We start from the raw sequence: 22108 nt of genomic DNA on the forward strand, positions 1-22108 counted from the left end.
AAAACAATTTTAATTATCTATTTTAAATATCATTTTGAACTTAAATATAAAAGACATGAAAAGCACTTCCTTGTACATAGGACAACATAAAAAGATTCAATAGAAAACCATGACGTTCCATTTTTCACTGTTTTACTTTAAAAAAACCCCAAAACCACATAATAATGCCACACATAATTTTCAAGCTACTCTGCTTATTTGTGCTTCTTTTTAAGTTTTCTTGTGTTCTCTGCTCAACATTTTAAATATTTTTCTCCCTCCTTCTCTACCTGCACCAGAGAAATCATTTGACACAGATTTAGAAATATATGGAAACTCTTTCTTCATCGAAAAAACTACCTCCTCATATCCTTTGACAATCTAAGAACTGGGAAATGATTCATATTCTTACAAATTTAGATATGAGTCTTTTGTCTGAGAAACTATCTATAAAATTTTTGCTCTCAATTTTCCTCAAGAAAATCTTGCCTATATTGATTTTATTTGTACAAGCCATTTTTAATTTAATGTAATCACAATTATCCATTTTATATTTCATTCTTCCATCTCATAATTATTCATAAATTGTTCTCCTCTAAGTCTGATAGGTAATATGTCCATGTTCTCCTAATTTTCTTATGTCTATCTCCCTTTATATCTAGATCCTATCTAGATTTATTTTGATTTTATCTTTCCCAATTTTTGCCAGAGTACTCTCCAGCTTTCTCAACTATTTTTGCCAAGTAATGGATTATCCCCAAAGCTCAAGTTTTTACATTTTTCAAACAACAGGTTGCAATCCTCATTCACTCCTGGTTATTGTATGTTTACTCTGCCACTGATCTTCCTGTTGTTTTTCATCTGACATCAGACAGTTTTGATAATTATTGCCTTATGGTATAAGCTCTGGTATTGCTAAACCTCTTTTCTTTACATTTTCCCCCTTAATGTCTTGGATATTCTTGACTTCTTTTTTTCTTCCAGATAAATTTTGTTATTATTATTTTTCTAGCTCAATAAAAATAATTGATATTTTAATTGGGATGGAATTGAATAAATAGATTAGGTAAAATTGTCATTTTTATTATATTTTCTCTCTCCAGCTAATTAAATTTGACTTTATTTATGTCAAGTGTTTAATAATTATGTTCATGTAGTTCTTGAGTTTGTTTTGGTACTCCCAGTTATTTTATACTGCCTATATTATTTTAAATGGGTATCTCTTACTGTCTCATCTTCCAGGGTTTGTTGGTGATATATAGAAATGATGATGAGTTATGTGGATTTGATAACTGCTACTTTGCTAAAATTATTGTTTTAATTAACTTTGTGGTTGAAGCTTTAGTATTTTCCAAGTACATCATCATATTGTCTTCAAGAAGACTTCATTGCCCATTCTGATTCCTTCAATTTCTTTTTCTTCTCTTATTGCTATTAGTAGCATTTCTCAAAAATATTTTATTACTGATCACTCCCTCCCCCAGTATGCCTTCTTTTTTTATTACCCTCCCTGCTTCCTGTACCTTATTCTCCTACTATTTTCCTGAACGGTAATATTGATTTCTCTTCCCACATTGAGTAATTAGTAGTATTTCTAATGCAATATTGAGTAATATTAGTGATAGTTGGGCATCCTTGTTTCATTCCTGATCTTATTGGGAAGGCTTCCATTTTATCCCCATTACAAATAATGCTGTTGATGGTTTGGGGCAGATACTTCTTACCATTTTAAGGAAAAATGCATTTATACCTATGTTTTTAAGAACTTTGAATAGGAATGAATGTTGTATTTTGTTAAAAAACTTTTTCTGCATCTATTAATATAATCAAATGATATTTGTTACTTTTGTTATTGATATGATCAATTATGTTAATAGTTTTCCTTATATTAAATCATCATTTAATGACGCTGCATTGCTGGTATTAATCCCACTTGGTCTAATTTATAATCTTTGTAATATATTGTTGTAGTCTCTTAGCTAGTATTTTATTTAGAATTTTTGCTTCCATATTAATTAATGAAGTTGGCTTATAACTTCTGTTTTTGCTCATCCTGTTTTAGATATGTATACCATAATTCATAAAAGGAGTTTAGTAGGAGTTCTTTTTTGTATATTGTTCCAAATAATTTGTTTCATATAGATATTAGTTGATTTTTAAATGTTTGGTAGCATTTACTTATAAATCCATCCAGTCCTGCTGTTTTTTTTTTTCTTTTGGCCACATTTATGGCCTCTCAAATTCCTTTTTCTAAAAATAGGGTTATTTAGATATTTTATTTCCTCTTCTATTAATCCAGGAAGTTTATGTTTTTTATAAATATTCTTCCATTTCACTTAAATGATTAAATTCATTGGCATACAATTGGATAAAATAACTCCTTATAATTTCTTTCTTTTCATCATAATTAGTGGTATTTTTATCCTTTTAATTTTTATTACTAGTGATTTGACATTTTTCTTTGTTTTCAAATCATATTCATCAATAGTTAATTTATTTTATTTCTTCACAAATCAACTCTTATTTAATTTCAGTTTTATTAATCCCACCTTGAATTTTTCAAATTTCCAGTTTGGTGTTTAATTAGGAATTTTTGCTCTGTTATTTTTCTAATTTTTAAAAATTGCATACCCAGTTCTTTCTATTCTTTTATTAATACAAGCATCTAGAGATATACATTTTCCTCTGATTGTGGCTTTTGCTGCATCCCATAAATTTTGGTATGTTATCTCATTGTTGACATTCTTTTTAGTAAAATTATTGATTGTGTCTATGATTTTTTCTTTAATTCACTTATTTTTAAGACTAGGTTCTTTAGTTTCCAATTAATTTTTAATCTGCATTTCCATGGTCCCTGATTGAATATAATTTTTGTTGCATTATGATTTGGAAAGGATGGATTTACTAGTTCTGCTTTTTTGTATTTAACTATAAAATTATAATATATAATCAGTTTTGTAAAGATAAAACATGTACCACTGAGAAAAAGGTATATTCATTTTTATTCTCATTTAATTCTTTCTGGATATCTATCATATCTAGCTTATGTAAGATTCTATTCACTTCCTCAACTTTTTTTTATTTATTTTTTGGTTTGATTGATCTAATCCTGTGAGGTGAAAGTTAAAGTCCCCTCACTGTTATAATATTACTATAATTCCACTTATAATTCATTTAACTTTTCCCTTAAAAATTTAGATTTTTATAGCATTTGGTGCATATAGATTTAATACTGATATTATTTCATTTTATAGTATCTTTTATCATAATTAGTTTCCCTGTATATTTATTTTAATTAATCTCTTCTAACTTGCCTGAGATCATGATTGCCAACCCTGCTTTTTAAAAAAAAATCTCAGTTGAAGTATAATTATAATTTAAGTATAATGGCAGATTTCTATTTATGTGCATCTCTTATTTTTAAATATATTTCTTGTTGACAACATGTTGTCAGATTCTGGTTTTTAATCCATTCTGCTATCCAGTTATGTTTTATGGACATTCACATTCAAAGTTAAAATGACTAGTTATGTGTTTCCCTCCATCCTATTTTTCATCTCTTATTCTTCTCATCCTCTATTTTTACCTAATTCCTCCTTATATATCCGATTTACTTTTAACCATTACCTTCCTAATCCATATTCTCTTTGAGAATCCCTCTCTTATTTCCTTCTTTTCCCTTCCTACTCTTTTACATACTCATCCCTCTAAAAAGCCATCCCTTGTCCTGTCCCTCTACCTTTCTATTTCTTTATAAATTTAGAAGAAATTTTAGAAGATAAATCTACCTTTCTAGATGTATATATTATTCCCTCTTTCACCTAGTTTTGATGAGAGTACTACTAGCCTTCTAACCCCACTTGCTTCCATTGTAACAATTCTTCTATTCATGCCTTATTTGTATGGAATTATTGCTCTATTTTATCTTTCCCTATCCATTTTAATTTTTAAAGATTCATTCTATAATACTCAATTCAGACCCAAACCTTCTATGTACATATGTTCTTTCAAAATACCCGTATTGATAACATTCTTAAGAGCACAGAAGGCAGTTTTCCTCAGTAACTTCTTGTAATATCATATCTAAAGTATTTTTTTCCAGAGCTTTCAAGTAGTTCAACAATTCTTAAATTGTCTTTCCTCAATCTGTTTTCTATATTAGTTTTTTTCTAAAGAGATATTTCACTTTCTCTTCACTTTTTGTTCATTTTTAAAATTTTGTTTTATATTTTGGTATCTTGTGATGTCATTACCTTCCCTTGCCCAAGTCTAGTTTTTAAGAAATTATTTTCTTCTTTTTAAATTTTGAGTTCTAAATTCTCCCGCTTCCTCCCTTCACTCTTACAGGTGATATATGTACAATCACGCAAAATGTATTTCCATATTATTCATGTTGTGAAAAAAACCACAAACCAAAAAATCATAAAAAATGAAAAAAAGTGAAAATTAGTTTGCTTGATCTGCATCAGTTCTTTTTCTGAATTGGATAGTATTTTTCATCGCGAATCTTTTGGAATCATCTTAGATCATTGTATTGCTGAGAATAGCTAAGTCATTCACAGTTGTTCATCATGCAGTATTTCTCTTGCTATATACAATGTTCTCCTGGGTCTGTTCATTTCACTTTGTATCAGTTCATGTAAGTCTTTGCAGGGTTTTTTTGTTTGTTTCTTTTTTTGTTCTGTTTTTTAAAGAGAGAAGAGCAAAGAGAATGATGTAAGCAAAAGCACGGAGGTAGATTATTACAATGTCCCCATTTTCTGTTTAAAAAAACTCTGTATTTCATGTGTCAATTATTTAGAAGAATATATAGAAGAATTTGAATAGCTTTTGTAATTTCTTTCTGATGAAGGCCAACTTAATCTTTGCACACAGAGAGGAATCAAATTCTGTTAATCTAATACTATTTTTAATAGTATTGTTTCTTCTCACGATTTTTCTTTTTGCTGATATTCTTTTAGATCCCACCAAAGCCTGCTAAGAAAGGTATTATTCCAGCTTTGCAGGAAAATTTATGAGGGACTCTTATTGCCACCATTGCTGCTAGCATGTAATTAGGAGTGGGATATTTTTTGTCTTGGAAAAACTTTCTTTAGATCAATGAATGGTAGCCTTCCCTTAATCTTTCATCCTCTATCTTTCTTCCCTTTCTTAGTCAAACTCTTAGAAAAAGTTATCTATTCTTGTTGCCTCCATTTCCTCTCTTTTGTCCTGGTTTCTGACTTCATTATTCAACTACAACTATTTTCTGAATTAAGTAGGGATAAGAGACTTGCTTAGGGTCACATAGATAGTAGATGTTCATCTCAGGATAGATTTGAATTCAGGAAGAGGAGCCTGGTGTTCTATTCACTGCCCTCCTAAGTGATCTTTTAATCATCACTTCCAATGGCTTTTTCTCCGGCTTCTTTATTTTTGACCTCTCATCAGTCATTAACCCCTGCTCTCCCAGAACATCTTCTCTTCTCTAGATCTCCATGACCCTACTCTCTTCTGGTTCTCTGCTTGTCTGACTGTTCCTATTCAACCTCCCTTTGGTTCATCATCCAAGTCCTCTTTAACTAAGGATGTCACCTAAAACTCTATGATGGGCCCTCTATTTTTTATACTCACTCATCTCATTCGCTCCCAGTTCTTTCCATATAGATAATTTCAACATCTATTTAGCCTCTCTCCTGTGCTCCAGTTACACATCGCCATCAGGACATTGGGTATTTCGGTCAGATGCCATGTAAATGTTTCAAACTCAAAGTGACTAAAGCTGAATTCATTGTCTTTTTCTTAGGACTAGAATTTTGTTTCTGCTGAGGGTACCACTGTAACGAGCTGTCGTCTCCAGAAGCTGCTGGATCTCTCTCTGGGAAGAGATCTGCTGTGTCTTCTACTCAAATCTCTCCGACAGATTCTTCTTCCTGTAACGAACCGTTGTCTCCAGGCAGTTGCTGTTAACTCTTGTCCAAAGAAGTGACTTCCCTTCCTGCAGAGAGCCCCGTCAGGCCTGATGTAATGCAGAGAGTCTTCTTCTTTCTCTGAGAGTCCTCTCTTTTATTCTCCCAGAGAATGGGCGTGGCATAATGCAAGGGCTTCTGGGAAGAACCACCCCAGCCAATGAGCTTGCCCCCTCTATCAAGTCAACCTGAGTTCTCACCTTGTAATTGTCCAGAAAACCTGAATTCTCACCTTGTCACTGTCCAGACAACCTCAGTTCTCACTTAGTAATCCTAACATCTCCCCCTTTCTTTTGATTTAGAACATAGGACAGTCATGACCTTGAAACATAAATCCATCAATATGGGAAGTATTACAGATAATTACATAAATGACCTTGAAACATAAATCCATCAATATTACAGATAATTACATAAATTACATAAGCATATAGTAACATAGTAACATAACACATGCTAGAAGTATGTAACATAATCATAAATTGAAAATTTATAAATGTCCATAAGTCCATTGTCCATTAGTCTCATCTTGTGTGAGGAAGTCCAATGATTCCTGCTGGTTTTAAAGTTCTTTAACAGTCTTCTTATTATCCATGCTCTTTCAGTGTCAGATGTTTCTTAGATCTTCTCCTTTATTTTGAGGTCTTTCTCTTTTTCTGTCTCTCTCTGATGGACAAGGCGAATATGACTTGTTGGCACCCATCTGATTCCTTCTCCTGCTGAAGAAATACAAGCAAACCCTCTCTCCCAGGCAGTTAACCGCTTTCTAAATCTCTTCTCATCATCTGACAATTACATTGGAGTTGTTTGCACTGGGCACAGCCCTGTTGGTTTAAAAGGCCTGTATTCTCCCCAAGTGTAATCCATTTTTGCAATCTGATTGCCTTTTGACTGACTTATCAGGTAATCCCTTTCTGCCATGTGATTGCTTCTCTGCTGATTGATTAAATCAGAGTCCTGACCTTCTAAAGGCTCTTTAGGTGTAACATCAGCTGCCATCATGCCCCAAGTCTTTTTTGCCTGGGGCCCTGGACCTGGGCCCCTCGTCCCATTTCCCTGAATTATTCTACACTCTGATGCCCAATGGAGTCCTCTGTTGCATTTTGGACATGGGGTTTTAGGTCTTCTTTCACCCTGTCTTCTCACTGTATCTCCATACCTACACTGAGCTCTTAGATGTCCAATTTTTCCACATTGAAAACATCTCCGAGTTTCTCTAGAAGTCCCTTGCCAGGAGGGACCCTGTCTTTCCACATTCATCATTGTCTGGGTGTAAAAAGCATTTGTTCCCACTGTAGCACAGCGTCTTATGATCTCCTCTAAAGGAGCATCTTTGTCTAACCCCCATATAATTCTTTTGCAAATCTCATTGGCATTTTCCTTAGCCAGATGTCTGGTCATTATTTCTGTAGCTGAATTTTCTCCAATAGTTCTTTTGACAGCAGTTTGCAAACGTCCCACAAAATCTGCAAAAGGTTCATTGGGACCTTGCTGTATTTTAGTGAAAGCCTCTCCACGATCTTTCTGTCCAGGAAGGACACCCCAAGCTTTTATTGCAGCCTTAGCAATTTGTTCATATATTGTCATGGTATAATTAATCTGTTCCGAATTCTCTCCATACCGACCTTCACCAGCCAAGTGCTCAAAAGTGAATTGTGTGTTAACTCCTATTTCCAAATTGCATCTGACTTGAATTTTACATAATTCATGAAATTCCGAAAGCCATAATAAATTTTCTCCAGGTTCCAGGCATATCCTTGCTATGGATTTCCAATCATTCGGGGTTAGGACTTCATAAGACAAACCATCTAGTAACATTTTAACATAAGCTGATGTAGCCCCATAAAGGGTACAACCTTTTTTCAAATCCTTAATTTTATTCAAATCTAAAGGTGCATATCTTCTCCTTTTTTTACCTACAGAGTCAATATTTTCAATCACAGGATATGCATGTATAAAATCACTTATATCCTGTCCTTCTCTCTTAGCTTTAACCAATGCTTTTTCTAATCTTGTCATAGGCTTAGGCTGCTTCACAGGCAATTCTGTTTGTGTTTCTGCCTCTTCCTCTCCTCCTTCTTGCTCCACCCATGAAGGGTTAATTGAGGGAGGAGATGGGAGGTGCTCCTGTTGCTGTTGCTCAGAATTGTACTTAACGTCATTGTTATCTGATTCATCCTTTTCACCTAGTTTAGTTGACACCTCCCCATTTTGCTCCTTCATCTCTTCCTTTAGAATAACATTTTTTAAAGCCATTTGGATTAAATTGTAGGTATGAATTGTATCTTTGGAAACTGAGTTTGGTCTGGAACCAAAGGGTAAAATGTCACAAAGGTAATTGTACTGTTCACCTAATTGCTGTCCTACTAATTTCCACTCATCTGGATCCAATTCTTCTTCCAGAGAAAAAGAAGGACATATGACCTTCACAGTTCTTAAAAGTTCAGTAATCTCCTCTAAAATTATAATCAATCCTTGGCTTTTCATAACCTTGATGATGCTCTCTAAACATTTTCCTTGAACAGAAGGTGTTTGCCCCATTTCACTATAAGAGATTCCTGGTTTAGCCCTTAACAAGTTAAGTTCCTTATTTATCTATTAGCACACTCACTTAATCTTTAACAAAGTTTCTTCCTTACTCACGGTTCTGGGTCAGAGAGACTGAGATCTAGATCGGAAGCTTTTCCACTGGAATCAGGACTGTGTCTGTCCCTGTTCGGGCGCCAAATTGCGAAGGTCTGGTCTAGCTCCTCTTGTCAGGATAAGCAAAAGTCCTTGCCCCACGTTGGGCGCCAAATGTAGTGAGCTGTCGTCTCCAGAAGCTGCTGGATCGCTCTCTGGGAAGAGATCTGCTGTGTCTACTCAAATCTCTCAGACAGATTCTTCTTCCTGTAGTGAACCGTTGTCTCCAGGCAGTTGCTGTTAACTCTTGTCCTTAGAAGTGACTTCCCTTCCTGCAGAGAGCCCCGTCAGGCCTGATGTAATGCAGAGAGTCTTCTTCTTTCTCTGAGAGTCCTCTCTTTTATTCTCCCAGAGAATGGGCGTGGGATAATGCAAGGGCTTCTGGGAAGAACCACCCCAGCCAATGAGCTTGCCCCCTCTATCAAGTCAACCTGAGTTCTCACCTTGTAATTGTCCAGAAAACCTGAATTCTCACCTTGTCACTGTCCAGACAACCTCAGTTCTCACTTAGTAATCCTAACATACCACCATTTTTCTTGAAATAGAGATTCACAGCATTTGTGTTGTCCTTGTGTTCTTGCTTCCCTCATGGCACATTATCCAACCAATTTTCAGATTCTATCTCCATGGCGTTTTGTGTCCAACTCTCTACTCATACAACTACTATCTTAGCTGAGGTTTCCCCCCCCCCCTCTCACCTGGTCTGTTGCAAGGGCCTCTGGATTGCTCTCTTAGATTCAAGTCCCGCCTCATTGCAGTTCATTTCCCACAGTTTCCTGAGTGATTTTTCTTAAGGGTGGATCTGAGCTCAGTGGGGTTTACCTTGTCTCTGGGATTAAGGGTGGGCTCCTGCAGAGTTTGAAGCCCTTTGCAGCCTAGCTTCTGGCTGCCTCTCCAGCCTTTTTAGACATTGCTTCCCTCAAGTTCTCCCCAGGCCTGCTGTTTCGTATAGTCCTGTCTTTGCATTCACTATTCCCCATGCCTGCAATGGGCTACCTATTTATCTTTGTCTTTTAGAACCCCATTGCTTTCTAAGGAATGACCCCACCATCTCCAAGAAGACTTTCCTGTCCCCAAATGTTACTGTCCTCTCACCAAAAATTCTGCCTTATATTTATTATTTCCCTTATTGATCTGTGTCCATAAGTATAAGATAAACCCTTAAAGACAGAAATAATTTTGATTTTTTCTTTATGTCTCCACTGGAACATAATGGGAACTTAATAAATGTTTATTTATTGTTTGATTGATAGCTGTTGTGTGCTACTATAGAAGAATAATTAAGGAATATATAAGTAATGAAATAGATTAGCTTCCTATTTTCCTTTTTTTTCTTTTTAAAGGGATAAAATAATTTATTTTAATAGTTTAAAACCAAACTGGTATAAATAGCAATAAGAGTCTTAGGTTTTAGATCTCTTTTTGGGAATGTCAGTAAGTGAATGTAAGTAATTTTCTTTCTTTTCAAGGGAAAGCACCATCTATTTTTAAAACAAAGAATAACATTCCATAAAATCTATTCAACAAATAAGCTTATTATGATAAAGTAAGGATAGATGATAGGGAATGAAAAGGAAGAAAGGGACCTAACAAAAGGGGACAGGAAGCTAGCAACTAAAAACATAAATTGCTAAATAATGCTGCACTTAGAAAAACAGTGTCATATAAATTTGAAGAGGAGAGAGGATTTACTACTCCTAAAAAGGAAACATTTTTAAAAGCTAGTTTTCTTGAAAAATCCAACAAAACAATCTCCATTTTCTCCAAGGCATGCTTCTGCCCTAGTTTGCATCCATAGGCAAACCCTGGGCTTCTGCTATATTTTTCTATTCTTAAATAAGAGAGAAATGTTGTCTTGGGATAGCAGATTGTCAGATATTCTCTTAGAGAGCAGTAATCTAGTAGCACTACTTAGACTGGGCTGGGATGTCTATGTCTGTGACATTTATTGCATAACCCTTTTGTTGGGAAGCCACTGGGACAGGGTAAGGGCCCCAAAACTTGTCTGGGTTGATATCTGCTGTTTACTTAGTCTGTCCCTGTGGGGCCTTTCTGCTGCTTGTTCTACAGTCTTTGAAGACTGCTTTCCACCACCAACCTAGGCCCCAACTCCCCTACCATTCATTAAATGGTCACTAAAAGCTGCAATCACCAAAAAACGAACAATGAGCTTCTCAGGTGAGAGAAGCCTCGGGTGGGGGTGGGACAGTCCCTGTCCTGGCCTGGTCCTGAGCCTTTCCAGCTTGTGGAACTTGTCAGAAATATCACTCTGGCCAGCCTTAGTCAACTTAGTCAATGAGAAGCCAACTGAACATCCTTATTTAATTGCTCTGTACCAATCTAGTCTCTTCTATCTGTACTTATTTTATATCTAATCTTATTTATATCTATTCTAGTTATATATTGTATCTCTTTTATTTATACTTATTTTGTATCTAGTCTTGCTATGATTATATCTTTTTAATTTTATTCTATTTATATTTACTTTATATCTAGTCTAATTATGCTTCTCTCTTTTCTATTACACTTATTTTGCATCTAGTTTCACTATGGTTATATTATATCTTTTTTATTTTATTCTATTTACATTTACTTTATATCTAGTCTAATTATGCTTATATTGTATCTTTTCTCTTCTATTTATGCTTATTTTGCATATTATATTTTTCTCTTCTATTTATAATTATTTTGCATCTAGTCTTGTTATGATTATATCTTTTATTTATTCTATTTATATTTACTTTATATCTAGTCTAATTATGCTTATATTGTATCTTTTCTCTTCTATTTAGGCTTATTTTGCATATTATATTTTCTCTTCTATTTATAATTATTTTGCATCTAGTCTTGTTATGATTATATCTTTTATTTATTCTATTTATATTTACTTTATATCTAATCTAGTTATGCTTATATTGTATCTTTTCTATTCTATTTATGCTTATTTTGCACATTATATTTTCTCTTCTATTTATAGTTATTTTGTATCTACTCTCACTATGATTATATCTTTTTTATTTTATTCTTTTTATATTTACTTTATATCTAGTCTAGTTATGCTTATCTCTTTTCTAGTATACTTATTTTGCATCTAGTCTCACTGTGATTATATTTTTTGTTTTATTCTATTTATATTTACTTGATATCTAGTCTAATTATGCTTGTATTTTTCTTTTCTGTTTATACTTATTTTGCATCTAGTCTCACTATGATTATATTATATCTTTGTATTTTATTCTATTTATAGTTACTTTATATCTAGTCTAGTTATGCTTATATTTTTCTTTTCTGTTTATACTTACACATGTATTTGCTGTCTTCCCTTTGGGAAGAAGGTCTTATTACATTAGTTGTATTTGTAGTTACAGCACCCAGCCCTTGGTACAAAACAGGCACTTAATAAATGGTTCTTTGAGTAAAATAGATGAATGTAGACATTTGGGGCATTAGGGACCACCAGAGGGCCTGGAACACTGGGGCTGGAGTCAGGAGGACTCATGGCCCAAGTTCCAATGTGTGGCCCCAGATACTTCCTCACTGGGTGACCCTGGACAAGTCTGTTTGCTTTAGTTTCCTTCTCTGCTTAGAACAGGAGAAGGAAGTGGCAAGCAGCTCCAGTGTCTCTGACAGGAAAATCCCAAATAGGGCAAGAAAAGTGACTGAACAAGAACCCAAGTAAACACTTAAAGGCTTAGTGCTTCCCCTACACTTCACAGTCAGATTCTTTGGATGGAATTGAATAATAAGAAAATTTCTTTCACTAGTTTTTCTCTAAAGCAATCCTTGTGTATCTGACTTTTTGAGAGACTGCAAATTATCAATTAAATTATCAATTATCAAAAAATTATCAATTATCAATTAAAAAACCAGGTTTCCCTGTCATCTACATTCAATCTTACTTGTAGCTCTTGAGAAATGAGTTGAAAATTCATGATGTTTTCCACCATCATCATGAAAGTAGAAAACTAGCTTTCACTAAATCTGAATGCCATCTTGTGGGTTATTTTTCATTAAACACGATTTCATACTGTTCTCTTGATATTTTACAGCAAGTGAAACCAGTTCTACAATTGATATCGAAAGCATCATTATGGCTAAAATTCACGAGGAAGAGGAAGATCGTTCAGAACTGATATTGAAGTCGGAAAAATTTCAAGAGAATTTATTTTTCATGGAGAGAGTTCTCATGGAAAATATATTTCAGCCCAAGCTGGCAGCTTATCGACAGCTTCCTATCCTAGGTATTTCTTTTAAATATAGATCATCATGTTTCATTTCTACAGGAGAAAATGCATTTTCTCTGATATAGGGACCCTACTTATCCAGAGTGTTCCAAAAATCTGTTAAGAAATAGTCATCCCTTCCACATCATGGCAGTCCCCCATCTGGAAAGCCCCTGTACATTTTTTTGGCCTTCCCTTCATTGCAAAGAACTTTGAATTTTTTTCTTCTTTTTGGGGTGTTTGTAATAGCTTACTCTAAAACTAGGGTTAAGCATTTGGTTATAGGTTCTGTGTCATCTTCTGGCCTTTGGGTGCCTGTGGCTTCCACAATCTTCCCCAAATTTCCCATTTTATTTCTTCTCCTGACTCGTAACATATCAAAACTATGATGGGGAAAGTCATGATGTGGATGGGATTACTGGATAAAATCATAGACCTGCTTGGTTGGAGGGAGTACACTCAGCTTGACCCATATCCCAACCTTGAATCCTCTTAGAAAGGAGTCAGCAAGGACTGATTAAGCCCTTACTGCATACCAGCCACTGCACCAAAGAAGGACCAAGAGACAGTGTCTGCTCCCAAGAGCTCACATGCCAGTGGGGAAGAGAAAGAATTTATATAGCTCTTTATGCTAAATGAAGGACATCAGTAGTTCCCCAGTGGGAAGAACCACTGCAAGCCAGCTGGGGAAGGATTTGGTGTGGGGACATGGACAAGTGTGAGCCAGGCCCAGAAAATAACCCAGAGTGAGGAGTGCAAAGGCAAATGAGCAGGCCCAGAGTTGGAGCACCTACAGGGAGCGGGAAACACCCCCAGAAACAAAAATGGCGCACGAGGGGCTGGTTGGTGGGCGAGGCAATCTGAACTTTGACTGAGCAGCTCTACCAGGAGGGCCCCCAAATTCAGTTTTTACAAGTTCAGAATTTTATGATTTCTCCAGGGATGGCCAGGCTCACACAACAACAAACCAGATACCTGTGGGAATGACATCTACAGCCTGAGGGCCAAGGCATTGGCAGTGGGCATCCTAGTATGGGCTGGGGAGAAAGCAGGGACTCTGGGCTGGGAGGAGCCCTGTTCTTGTCCTGCCTCCCACACAGCATTTTTGGTCACTTCCTCTTCTTAGGTCTCAGTTTCCTCATCTATGAAATAGTTTCCAAGGTCCCTTCTGGCTCTGGTTGTAATTAGTCCATCCAAGAGGCCGAATTGCAAAACATATCATGGGAAATGCACCTATCATGCCAGAAAATAGTGACATGTCTGACAGAGAATAGCCATTTTTATAAAGGACTATTACAAGTGTGGGATTGTCCGGAGAAGGAGAGATTTCTGGAGCCTGCTAGGAGGGCTGGCGCTGGCCCCCAGCCAGGTGATTCCCTCCATTCCAATGACCAAGTGGCAAAGCTACTTGTGGCCAAGAGCGTAGCTTGGGCATCAAGAACACCCCAGGAGTTCCCAAGAGCCCATGGGCAGCTCCCTCTCTGAAAGTTTGGCTACAGAGGCCTGTTCTTCTGGCACAAAAACACAGGCTTCAATCCTCCAGAAAGGTTGTGACTTACTGTGACACAGCCAGACTTGGGTTTGAAATCACTATTGTCCACCTGGACGATTTCTTACTCTTTGCTTTTGCTTTTTCTAGACTTCATTCAGCCCCCAAATATATTCTATTGTTATGGTGTGGCCTTGACATGGGTTCACTGAGTGACACCTGGAAGGGATTCATCTGATCCAATGTCCACACATTATATGTGTGGAAACCGAGGCAAGAGTAGCTACGCAGCTTGCCCATGACCACAGAGCCAGGGAAGGGGCAGCCTTCATTTGAATCCAGGGCCTTGGACTCAAACCAGTGTTCTTCTCATGATATGGATAAAAATTAATGAATAAAAAAGCATTTATTAAGTACTTGCTCTGTGCCAGACTTTGCAGAGGTGGGGTGATGGGGATGGGCTCCTCCATGCCCCCGGTGGGACCTGGGCATACAAGCACCGGGGAGGCCCAGAAGACTGGCAGCTTCACATGGTGGCAGCAATGGCGCACTTGGAGTTAGATGTGAGACCCAAGGCCCTGAACCTCTCTGAGTCCCTCTACAACGGGGATAGCAAGACCCGCAGTCCTGCCACATGGGCTTGTTGTGAAGATCAGCCAGTAAATAAGGTGGTCCGTTTAAACTGTCCTGCACACCTTAAAGTGCTATTAAATGCAAGCTATTGTTATTATTGTTTGAGGGAGAAAGTAAAAAAAAAAAAAAGCTTTTTAGGTTATAATTATAATAATTCTACCATAGTTATATAGCTTATACTTATATAACCCTATAATTCCTCAAATGGCTTCCTCCTTATCTTTTAGTATAATGTGATATATCACAAGATGTTTAAATAAAATATATATTCATGTTTATTTTCCCTGGTAATGTGTGTAAAGACCAGGCTTTGAAAGAGGGATATAAAATGAAGAGGATTTTTAAAATGGAGATTTTTAGGTCCTCAGTGGAGGATCTTCCCCCATCTCCTCTTCCCCCATCTCCCCTTTTGTTTTCAGTTGAGAGATGCTGGTTCACAGGAAAAATGATCAGTTGAAACCTATGTACAACTTAATTTTTGGAGATCAGGAAAACAGCTAATTAGTATATATATATTGTTTTTCATTTATATTATATATATATATATATATTTACATATATATATAATATACATACACATGTGCATGCACACAGAATATACATAAGTGTGTATACATATGTGTATACACACGTGTTTATATATACACACAAGTATTTTTAAGCTTTGCAGTGCACTGTGCATCACTTATCCCCTTGGAGCCTTATCACCCTGAGAAATAGGTGCTATCATTACCCCCCTTTTACAAATAAGGAAACTGAGGTTAAGTTTCTTGGCCAGGGTCACAAAGCTAGCATCTGAGGCCTAACTTGACTCCCAAGTCTAATGTTTTATCCATTATGTCACCCAGTTGCCTAAGGAAAAAAAAAAGATAAAAAAATTAGCTTGCTTTTGAAATATAAAACAGATGGCCTAATCTTTTATTAAATAAATATCATAAATCACAAAGCCAGATAAACAAGAGAATAAAACGATAGGCAACATCCCCAGCTGGGGGAGGGAGGGATGTCTAGGACATGTGGCAAGGCCTGCTGAGAGCTGCCCCAGCAGCCCCCCTGTCTTCCAGTGTTTGTGTCTCAAGTCTCCCTCACTGACCATAGCTGATCTTGCCTCTTGCAGGCTTGCTGTCCATTCTCTCCCACCGCCTAGATCTGCTGACTCCTGCGCTATTGTTTGGCTTTCCCACCCAATCGGCCATTGCTTCCCTGCTCTAATTGGTTGCCAAGAGTATTGGCTCCCAGTGGCTTGAGCCAGGAGAACCCTTTTCCAGATGTCCCTTTGAAACTTGCTAAGTCTCCAAAATGACCATGGGAAAAGAGGGATCCGGGTCCATTGTGTAAGGGATGGATACATCCCTGGAGACCGCTGAGTAGCTTACACATCCCTGCCTCATTTGGCATTTTCTACACAAACTGGCCCATTTTAATAGAGTATAAACATTTGCCAGTTTGTGGTTAGTCTTTTTGTCCTACTTGGAAACCTAACAAGTGAAATGATATTTTAGCAATAGAAACAGCTTCTGCTGTCTCTTCAAGGGGACCCTATTGGATTTAGGGAGAGTTGCAGGTGTCTGAGCAGTGACTTTGATATCCAAGCTGACTTAATTGAGTTAATTACAGTGTGGGGATAACGCACACCAGTCGTGTTTCCAGGGAGCATTCTTTATCCAAGCTGCATTTCAGGAGGAGGGAACAAAAATTCACACATTAAATAAATGTCTTTTGGTTAATTCCATCCAACTAATTATTTTTGTAAAACGACCTTGTTGGAATCAGTAAAAGAGGGGCTTCTCATTTGTGGAGAGTATTTGGCGCAGTGTTGGGTTTTGGCAACCCCCACGGCATAAAAATTCCATATGTATATATATATATATATATATATATATATATATATATATATATATATATATATAAGAGAGAGAGAGAGAGAGAGAGAGAGAGAGAGAGATACATATATATCTATATATTTATGTGTGTGTGTTATAAACACATTAAAAATTCTTTTGTCTGTGCCTTAGGCAAGGACATGGAAGAAGAGGACAGTTATCGCCAAGTGCAAAAAATCAAACTCGTTGAGGAAGATGAAGATGCAGATATTGGTGAAGGAGAGACTCTGGAGACTTCCGAAGAACCCATCCCCCCCAATCTTGAACGACTGTGGTCATTTTCTTGTGACCTAACAAAAGGGCACAATGTGAGCAGTATGGCCTGGAACAAAGCGAACCCAGTGAGTTGGCAAGCATGTCTTGGGAAATCTCCTCCAAGATGGAGCTGTTCCAATCAAGGACGCTAGCCTTGAGCAGGAAGAAAGACGGGTGAATCCCAAGGACTAGAACCCCATAAAATAGGAACCTGTGTTTGTGTCCAGCAGCATTTTCCCAGCAGGAGGTGGAGGCAGCCATTGCTTGGGAACTGTCCAGTCACTAACAAGTTCTGCTGCTGGAGACCTTGGCTGTTCCTGGACAGTTGGAGAATCATACCCATCTTTCTTATCCTTTTCTATTCTTTCTACATTTCATTTGAACATTAGTCATCATTCAGGCGAGGTACCAGAAAGTTGGTTTAAATCGGCTCCTGTATTAGATTCTCAGATTATATCAAGTAAAACAACAAAATAACATGATTTATTTAAAAAAAAACATACTACATTTATACATCCAAATGATTTGACTGTCACCGCTTTCAAAGTAGTCCCCTTAGAAGGCAATAAACTTATTCCAGTAGTGTTGCCCTTACTCACATTACAAAAACATTTTTTTAATCCCATAGCCTTTTTGGAAACTCTTTTCTTCTATGTGATGGATGGCCCATGTGCTAATCTTGGCTCATTTCATTTCTCTTCTCTGAGTTTTTGTTCACATTGTCTGTTGTGTTTGAAATACCTTCCCTCCCCTTGGATTTCTGGCCTTCCTTAGAAGTTCATCCCAAGCACCATTTGCTGCGTACCTGAGGCCTTTCAGCTTGTTTCTCCCTGAGCCCTTTAACCTATCCCCATCCCAATATTACTTTGCATACATCTTTACTTTTTGTGTCCCTTTCTGGTGGAATATATGTCACTTGAGGACAAGTAGTTCACTTTTCTCTTTGTATTCTTAGTCCCACACTCAGAGTAAAAGCTAATTAATGTTTATGGAGGATAGAGTTTACAAGCCAGGGCTGATGAATGACACAGGTGAGAGAGTTGTGTGATTCTGTTTTTAGGGGTGACTCCAAAGATAACCTGGGCTCTGGAAACTAAAAAAAATTTATACTTGTATTTTAATAACATTGATTTTCTTTTTAAAAACATTTATTTATTTTTTAAATGCACATTTCTTTATGAATCATTTTGGGAGAGAAAAATCAGAGCAAAAGTGAAAAATCATGGGAGAGAAAACAAAAACCAAAAAAAGAAGTGAACATAGCTTGTGTTGACTTACATTCAGTCTCCTTAGTTCTTTTTCTGGATGCAGATGGCATTTTCTATGCAAAGTCTGTTGGGATTGCTTTGGATCACTGAGAAGAATCAAGTCTTTTATGATCAAGTTGATCATCACACATTCTTGCTGTTATTGTGTACAATATATTCCTGATTCTGCTCATAATATTGATTTTTATCATCTTCTATATTTTATTTTATGCATTTAGAATCAATATTCTGAGAAGGAATTCATCCTAGGTTTCCCAAGATTCTTGTCAGAAGGTATATCCTTGACAAAGAAAGATGAAAAACCCTCCCTTGAAAGCAAAAAAGTTCCTCCAATTTATTTATGATTTCGTTCTTTATGCCTAAATCTTGGACCCATTTTGATCTAATCTTAGTATGTGGTGTTAAATGTGGGTCCATGCCTAGTTTCTGCCATACTAATTTCCAGTTTTCCCAGCAGTTTTTGTCAAATAATGAATTCTTATCCCAAAATTTGGGATCTTTGGGTTTGTCAAAGATTAGATTGCTATTTTTATTCACTATCTTGTCCTGTGAACCTAACCTATGCCACTGATCAACTAGTCTATTTCTTAGCCAATACCAAATGGTTTTGGTGACTGTTGCTTTATAATATAGCTTTAAATCAGGTACACTTAGACCACCTTCCTCTGACTTTTTTTTCATTAGTTCCCTTGCAATTCTCGACCTTTTATTCTTCCATATGAATTTTGTTGTTATTTTTTCTAGGTCATTAAAATAGTTTCTTGGGAGTCTGATTGGTATAGCACTAAATAAATAGATTAGTTTGGGGAGTATTGTCATCTTTATTATATTCGCTCGGCCTATCCAAGAACATTGAATGTCTTTCCAATTATTTAAATCTGACTTTATTTTTGTGGCAAGTGTTTTGTAATTTTGCTCATATAATTCTTGACTCTCCTTTGGTAGATATATTCCCAAATATTTGATACGAAAGCAAAAAAGTTAAATGCCTTAGAAGGTGAATTCAAAAGCGAAGTCTCAATTCTGTTTTGTGGCATGGCAGCCCATTTTTAGACTTAGTTCTCTCCCCAAGGTTTCTCCAGTCCAGGATTTGGGGGGCCACACTGCCTTTCTTTTGGGTGGAAGGACTAGCACGCCCCAAAACATCTGCCTTATTTTTAGTCACATAATAAGGCACCTTATTCCCACAGAGTCTTTTCTTATGGTTATCATAAATTAGGAACTCATCTTTTGCGTTGAAATCCATGTAACAAATGTGTATACTTTGATCAGGCATCTCCGTTCTACATAATTTATATGGATTTTTGGGTATACTACCTGTGATATCTAATAAGGCCCTAGACACATTTTGAAGCTGTTCAAATTTAACTCTTAGATATTTCAAATAAAAGTGATGAAACTGAAAGTCTGAAGATGCATGTATGTATACAGTAGCGTGTGCTCATGGTTGAAGGGAGGGAATGACTTGTATACATAGACATTCTAATTCTGGGATTATTTCTTTAAGTGATTTGCATCATGTTTTCAATTTATATTACCAATAATTTTGTTACACTTACAAGCCCATATGCTTCTATCTTTATCTTAATTTAAAAAAAATTATTTAGTTGGACTTATTTATTTACTTATTTGGCTTGGCTTAAGCCAATGTAATTGGTCAAAACGATTCTCTAAAAGAACATTTGATCACATTTCTGTGACATCTGAGTCATGATGCTAAATGTCTCCTTCTGGTTTTCAGGATCTGCTGGCTGTTGGATATGGCCATTTTGGCTTTAGAGAACAGAAGAGAGGACTGGCTTGCTGTTGGTCACTAAAGAATCCTATGGTAAAACTGGGGCAAGAAGAACATTTTTTAATTTGCTTAAGTAAAAGTCATTATTTCTATAATCAAGACATTAAAAATGGGGACTTTTCTCTATTAATATTCTGAGGATTGATTCTCTAATAATTGAAATAATTGAATCTCTAATTATTTTTCCTTAAAATACATTGTTTATTTCTGTGTTAGTTGTGGAATTTGTAAATATATGCTTGCAGGAAGATTTCCCTAGTAGACTGTAAGCTCGTCTAGGGTAGGGACCTTTATTTATTTATTTATTTTTACCTTTTATTTTTATTTGTATCCCCAGTGTTTAGCACAATGCCTGGCACAGAGATAGTGCTCAGTAAATATTTATTGACTGACTGGTACGAATGTCCTATCACAACTCCACTAATAAGAAGTAAATAGTACTTTCCTTCCCTGTATGAAAGATGTTTGCTAAAACAAAGGCAAAAAGAAATTTGACTAAGCCCATCATTTTATTTTTATGCACAATGACATTTAAAATAGAAGCACAATTTCTCAAATGCAATGCATTTTTTCTTAATTTTTCCCTTATTTAATTCTGGGCCTATGAAATTTATATGGATTGGTGTATTCACTTGCTAAAATCTGACCATCCATCCATTGATTGTCCAATTACAGATATTATTTATCCGTTTGGCTTTTCCTGGGTGGATGGTCTGAACAGGAGTCCTTGTGGATCTCCTTGAAGAGGCTCTGTGGAGGTCCATGTGATCAGGACACTGTCATCCTTAAACAGGAGGGTCTGACTATCACCAGAGAATCCCTTTTCCTTATGAATCTTATATACACAAATTCTTAAACTAAGGTCTGTAAACTCTTTCTAAAACTTTTTGTTAACTTTTGACATTTGGATTAGTATAGTATTTCATTATTATTTCATAATGATACAAGAGGAAAATGGGAGTAAACATTTATACAGCTCCTACTATGTGCCAGGAAATGTGCTAAGCACTTTACAAATATTATCTCATTTGATCTTCACAACCTCTCTGGGAGGCAGGTGCTGCCATTGAGGATACTGAGGCAGATAGTAGTTGAGTCCTCCCTCCCTCCCTTCTTCCTTCCTTCCTTCCTTCCTTCCTTCCTTTCTTCTTTTCTTTCCTTCCTTCCTTCCTTCCTTCCTTCCTTCCTTCCTTCCTTCCTTCCTTCCTTCCTTCCTTCCTTCCTTCCTTCCTTCCTTCCTTCCTTCCTTCCTTCCTTCCTTTTTTCTCTTTTTCCTTCTTTTCCTCCCTCCTTCTTTTCTTTCTCTCCCTTCTCCCTTTCTTTTTCAAAAAGTGAAGAGGAAAGAAGAACAAATAGGTTTTTGTTAATTTTTTAAAAATATGATTTTAAAAATTGTAGCAATTGCTCATCTACCAATTTTTAAAAATTCAGCTAGTAGTTTAGTGATAAGAGAATACAGTTGTATTAACCAAAGCCTTGTTTTCACTTGCTCAGTGGCCAGAACGTGTTTATCCAAGTCTCCATGGGGTGACATCTGTGGATTTCTCTATATCATCCCCGAATCTTCTAGCTGTTGGATTCTACAATGGTACCATTGCCATCTACAACGTGCAGAGCAACAATAGTATTCCCGTCCTGGATAGTAGGTGAGATTCCAGGAAGTTTACTTTTGGTTTCTACAGCAGAAGAAGTTTGTTCTATCTACATTTAAATGTATGATTCAGCATTTTAAGATCCCAAACAAAGGATGTACTTAGGTTATGAAGGTTTTTGGACACATAATACATATTTTATATTTCCCTCTGTCAAGCCTTCTTAGCACTACCTAAAGAAACAAAAGGTAGAAGGTGTCACCCACTCTGTCAGTGTCCCATAAGGCTAGATTGCTCAGTCATTTGACAGTTGTGTTTTTGCACTTGATAGAATAATTTCTGCCTTGATTAATTTATTCAT

At 36.3% G+C, this 22108-nt stretch overlaps 1 protein-coding gene across 1 annotated transcript in view; it reads left to right on the forward strand.

Annotated features, from left to right (window-relative positions):
- Nucleotides 1-22108, forward strand: part of DNAI4 (dynein axonemal intermediate chain 4) — a 73531-nt gene that overhangs the window by 30504 nt on the left and 20919 nt on the right. Inside the window, exons 8-11 of the mRNA XM_074265692.1 lie at nucleotides 12659-12850; nucleotides 16970-17178; nucleotides 20102-20188; nucleotides 21650-21801. Coding sequence (XP_074121793.1) covers nucleotides 12659-12850; nucleotides 16970-17178; nucleotides 20102-20188; nucleotides 21650-21801 — 640 coding nt within the window. The remainder of the gene's footprint in view (nucleotides 1-12658; nucleotides 12851-16969; nucleotides 17179-20101; nucleotides 20189-21649; nucleotides 21802-22108) is intronic.

This window comes from Sminthopsis crassicaudata, chromosome 4, assembly GCF_048593235.1.
Source record: "Sminthopsis crassicaudata isolate SCR6 chromosome 4, ASM4859323v1, whole genome shotgun sequence".
Taxonomy (NCBI): Eukaryota; Metazoa; Chordata; class Mammalia; order Dasyuromorphia; family Dasyuridae; genus Sminthopsis; species Sminthopsis crassicaudata.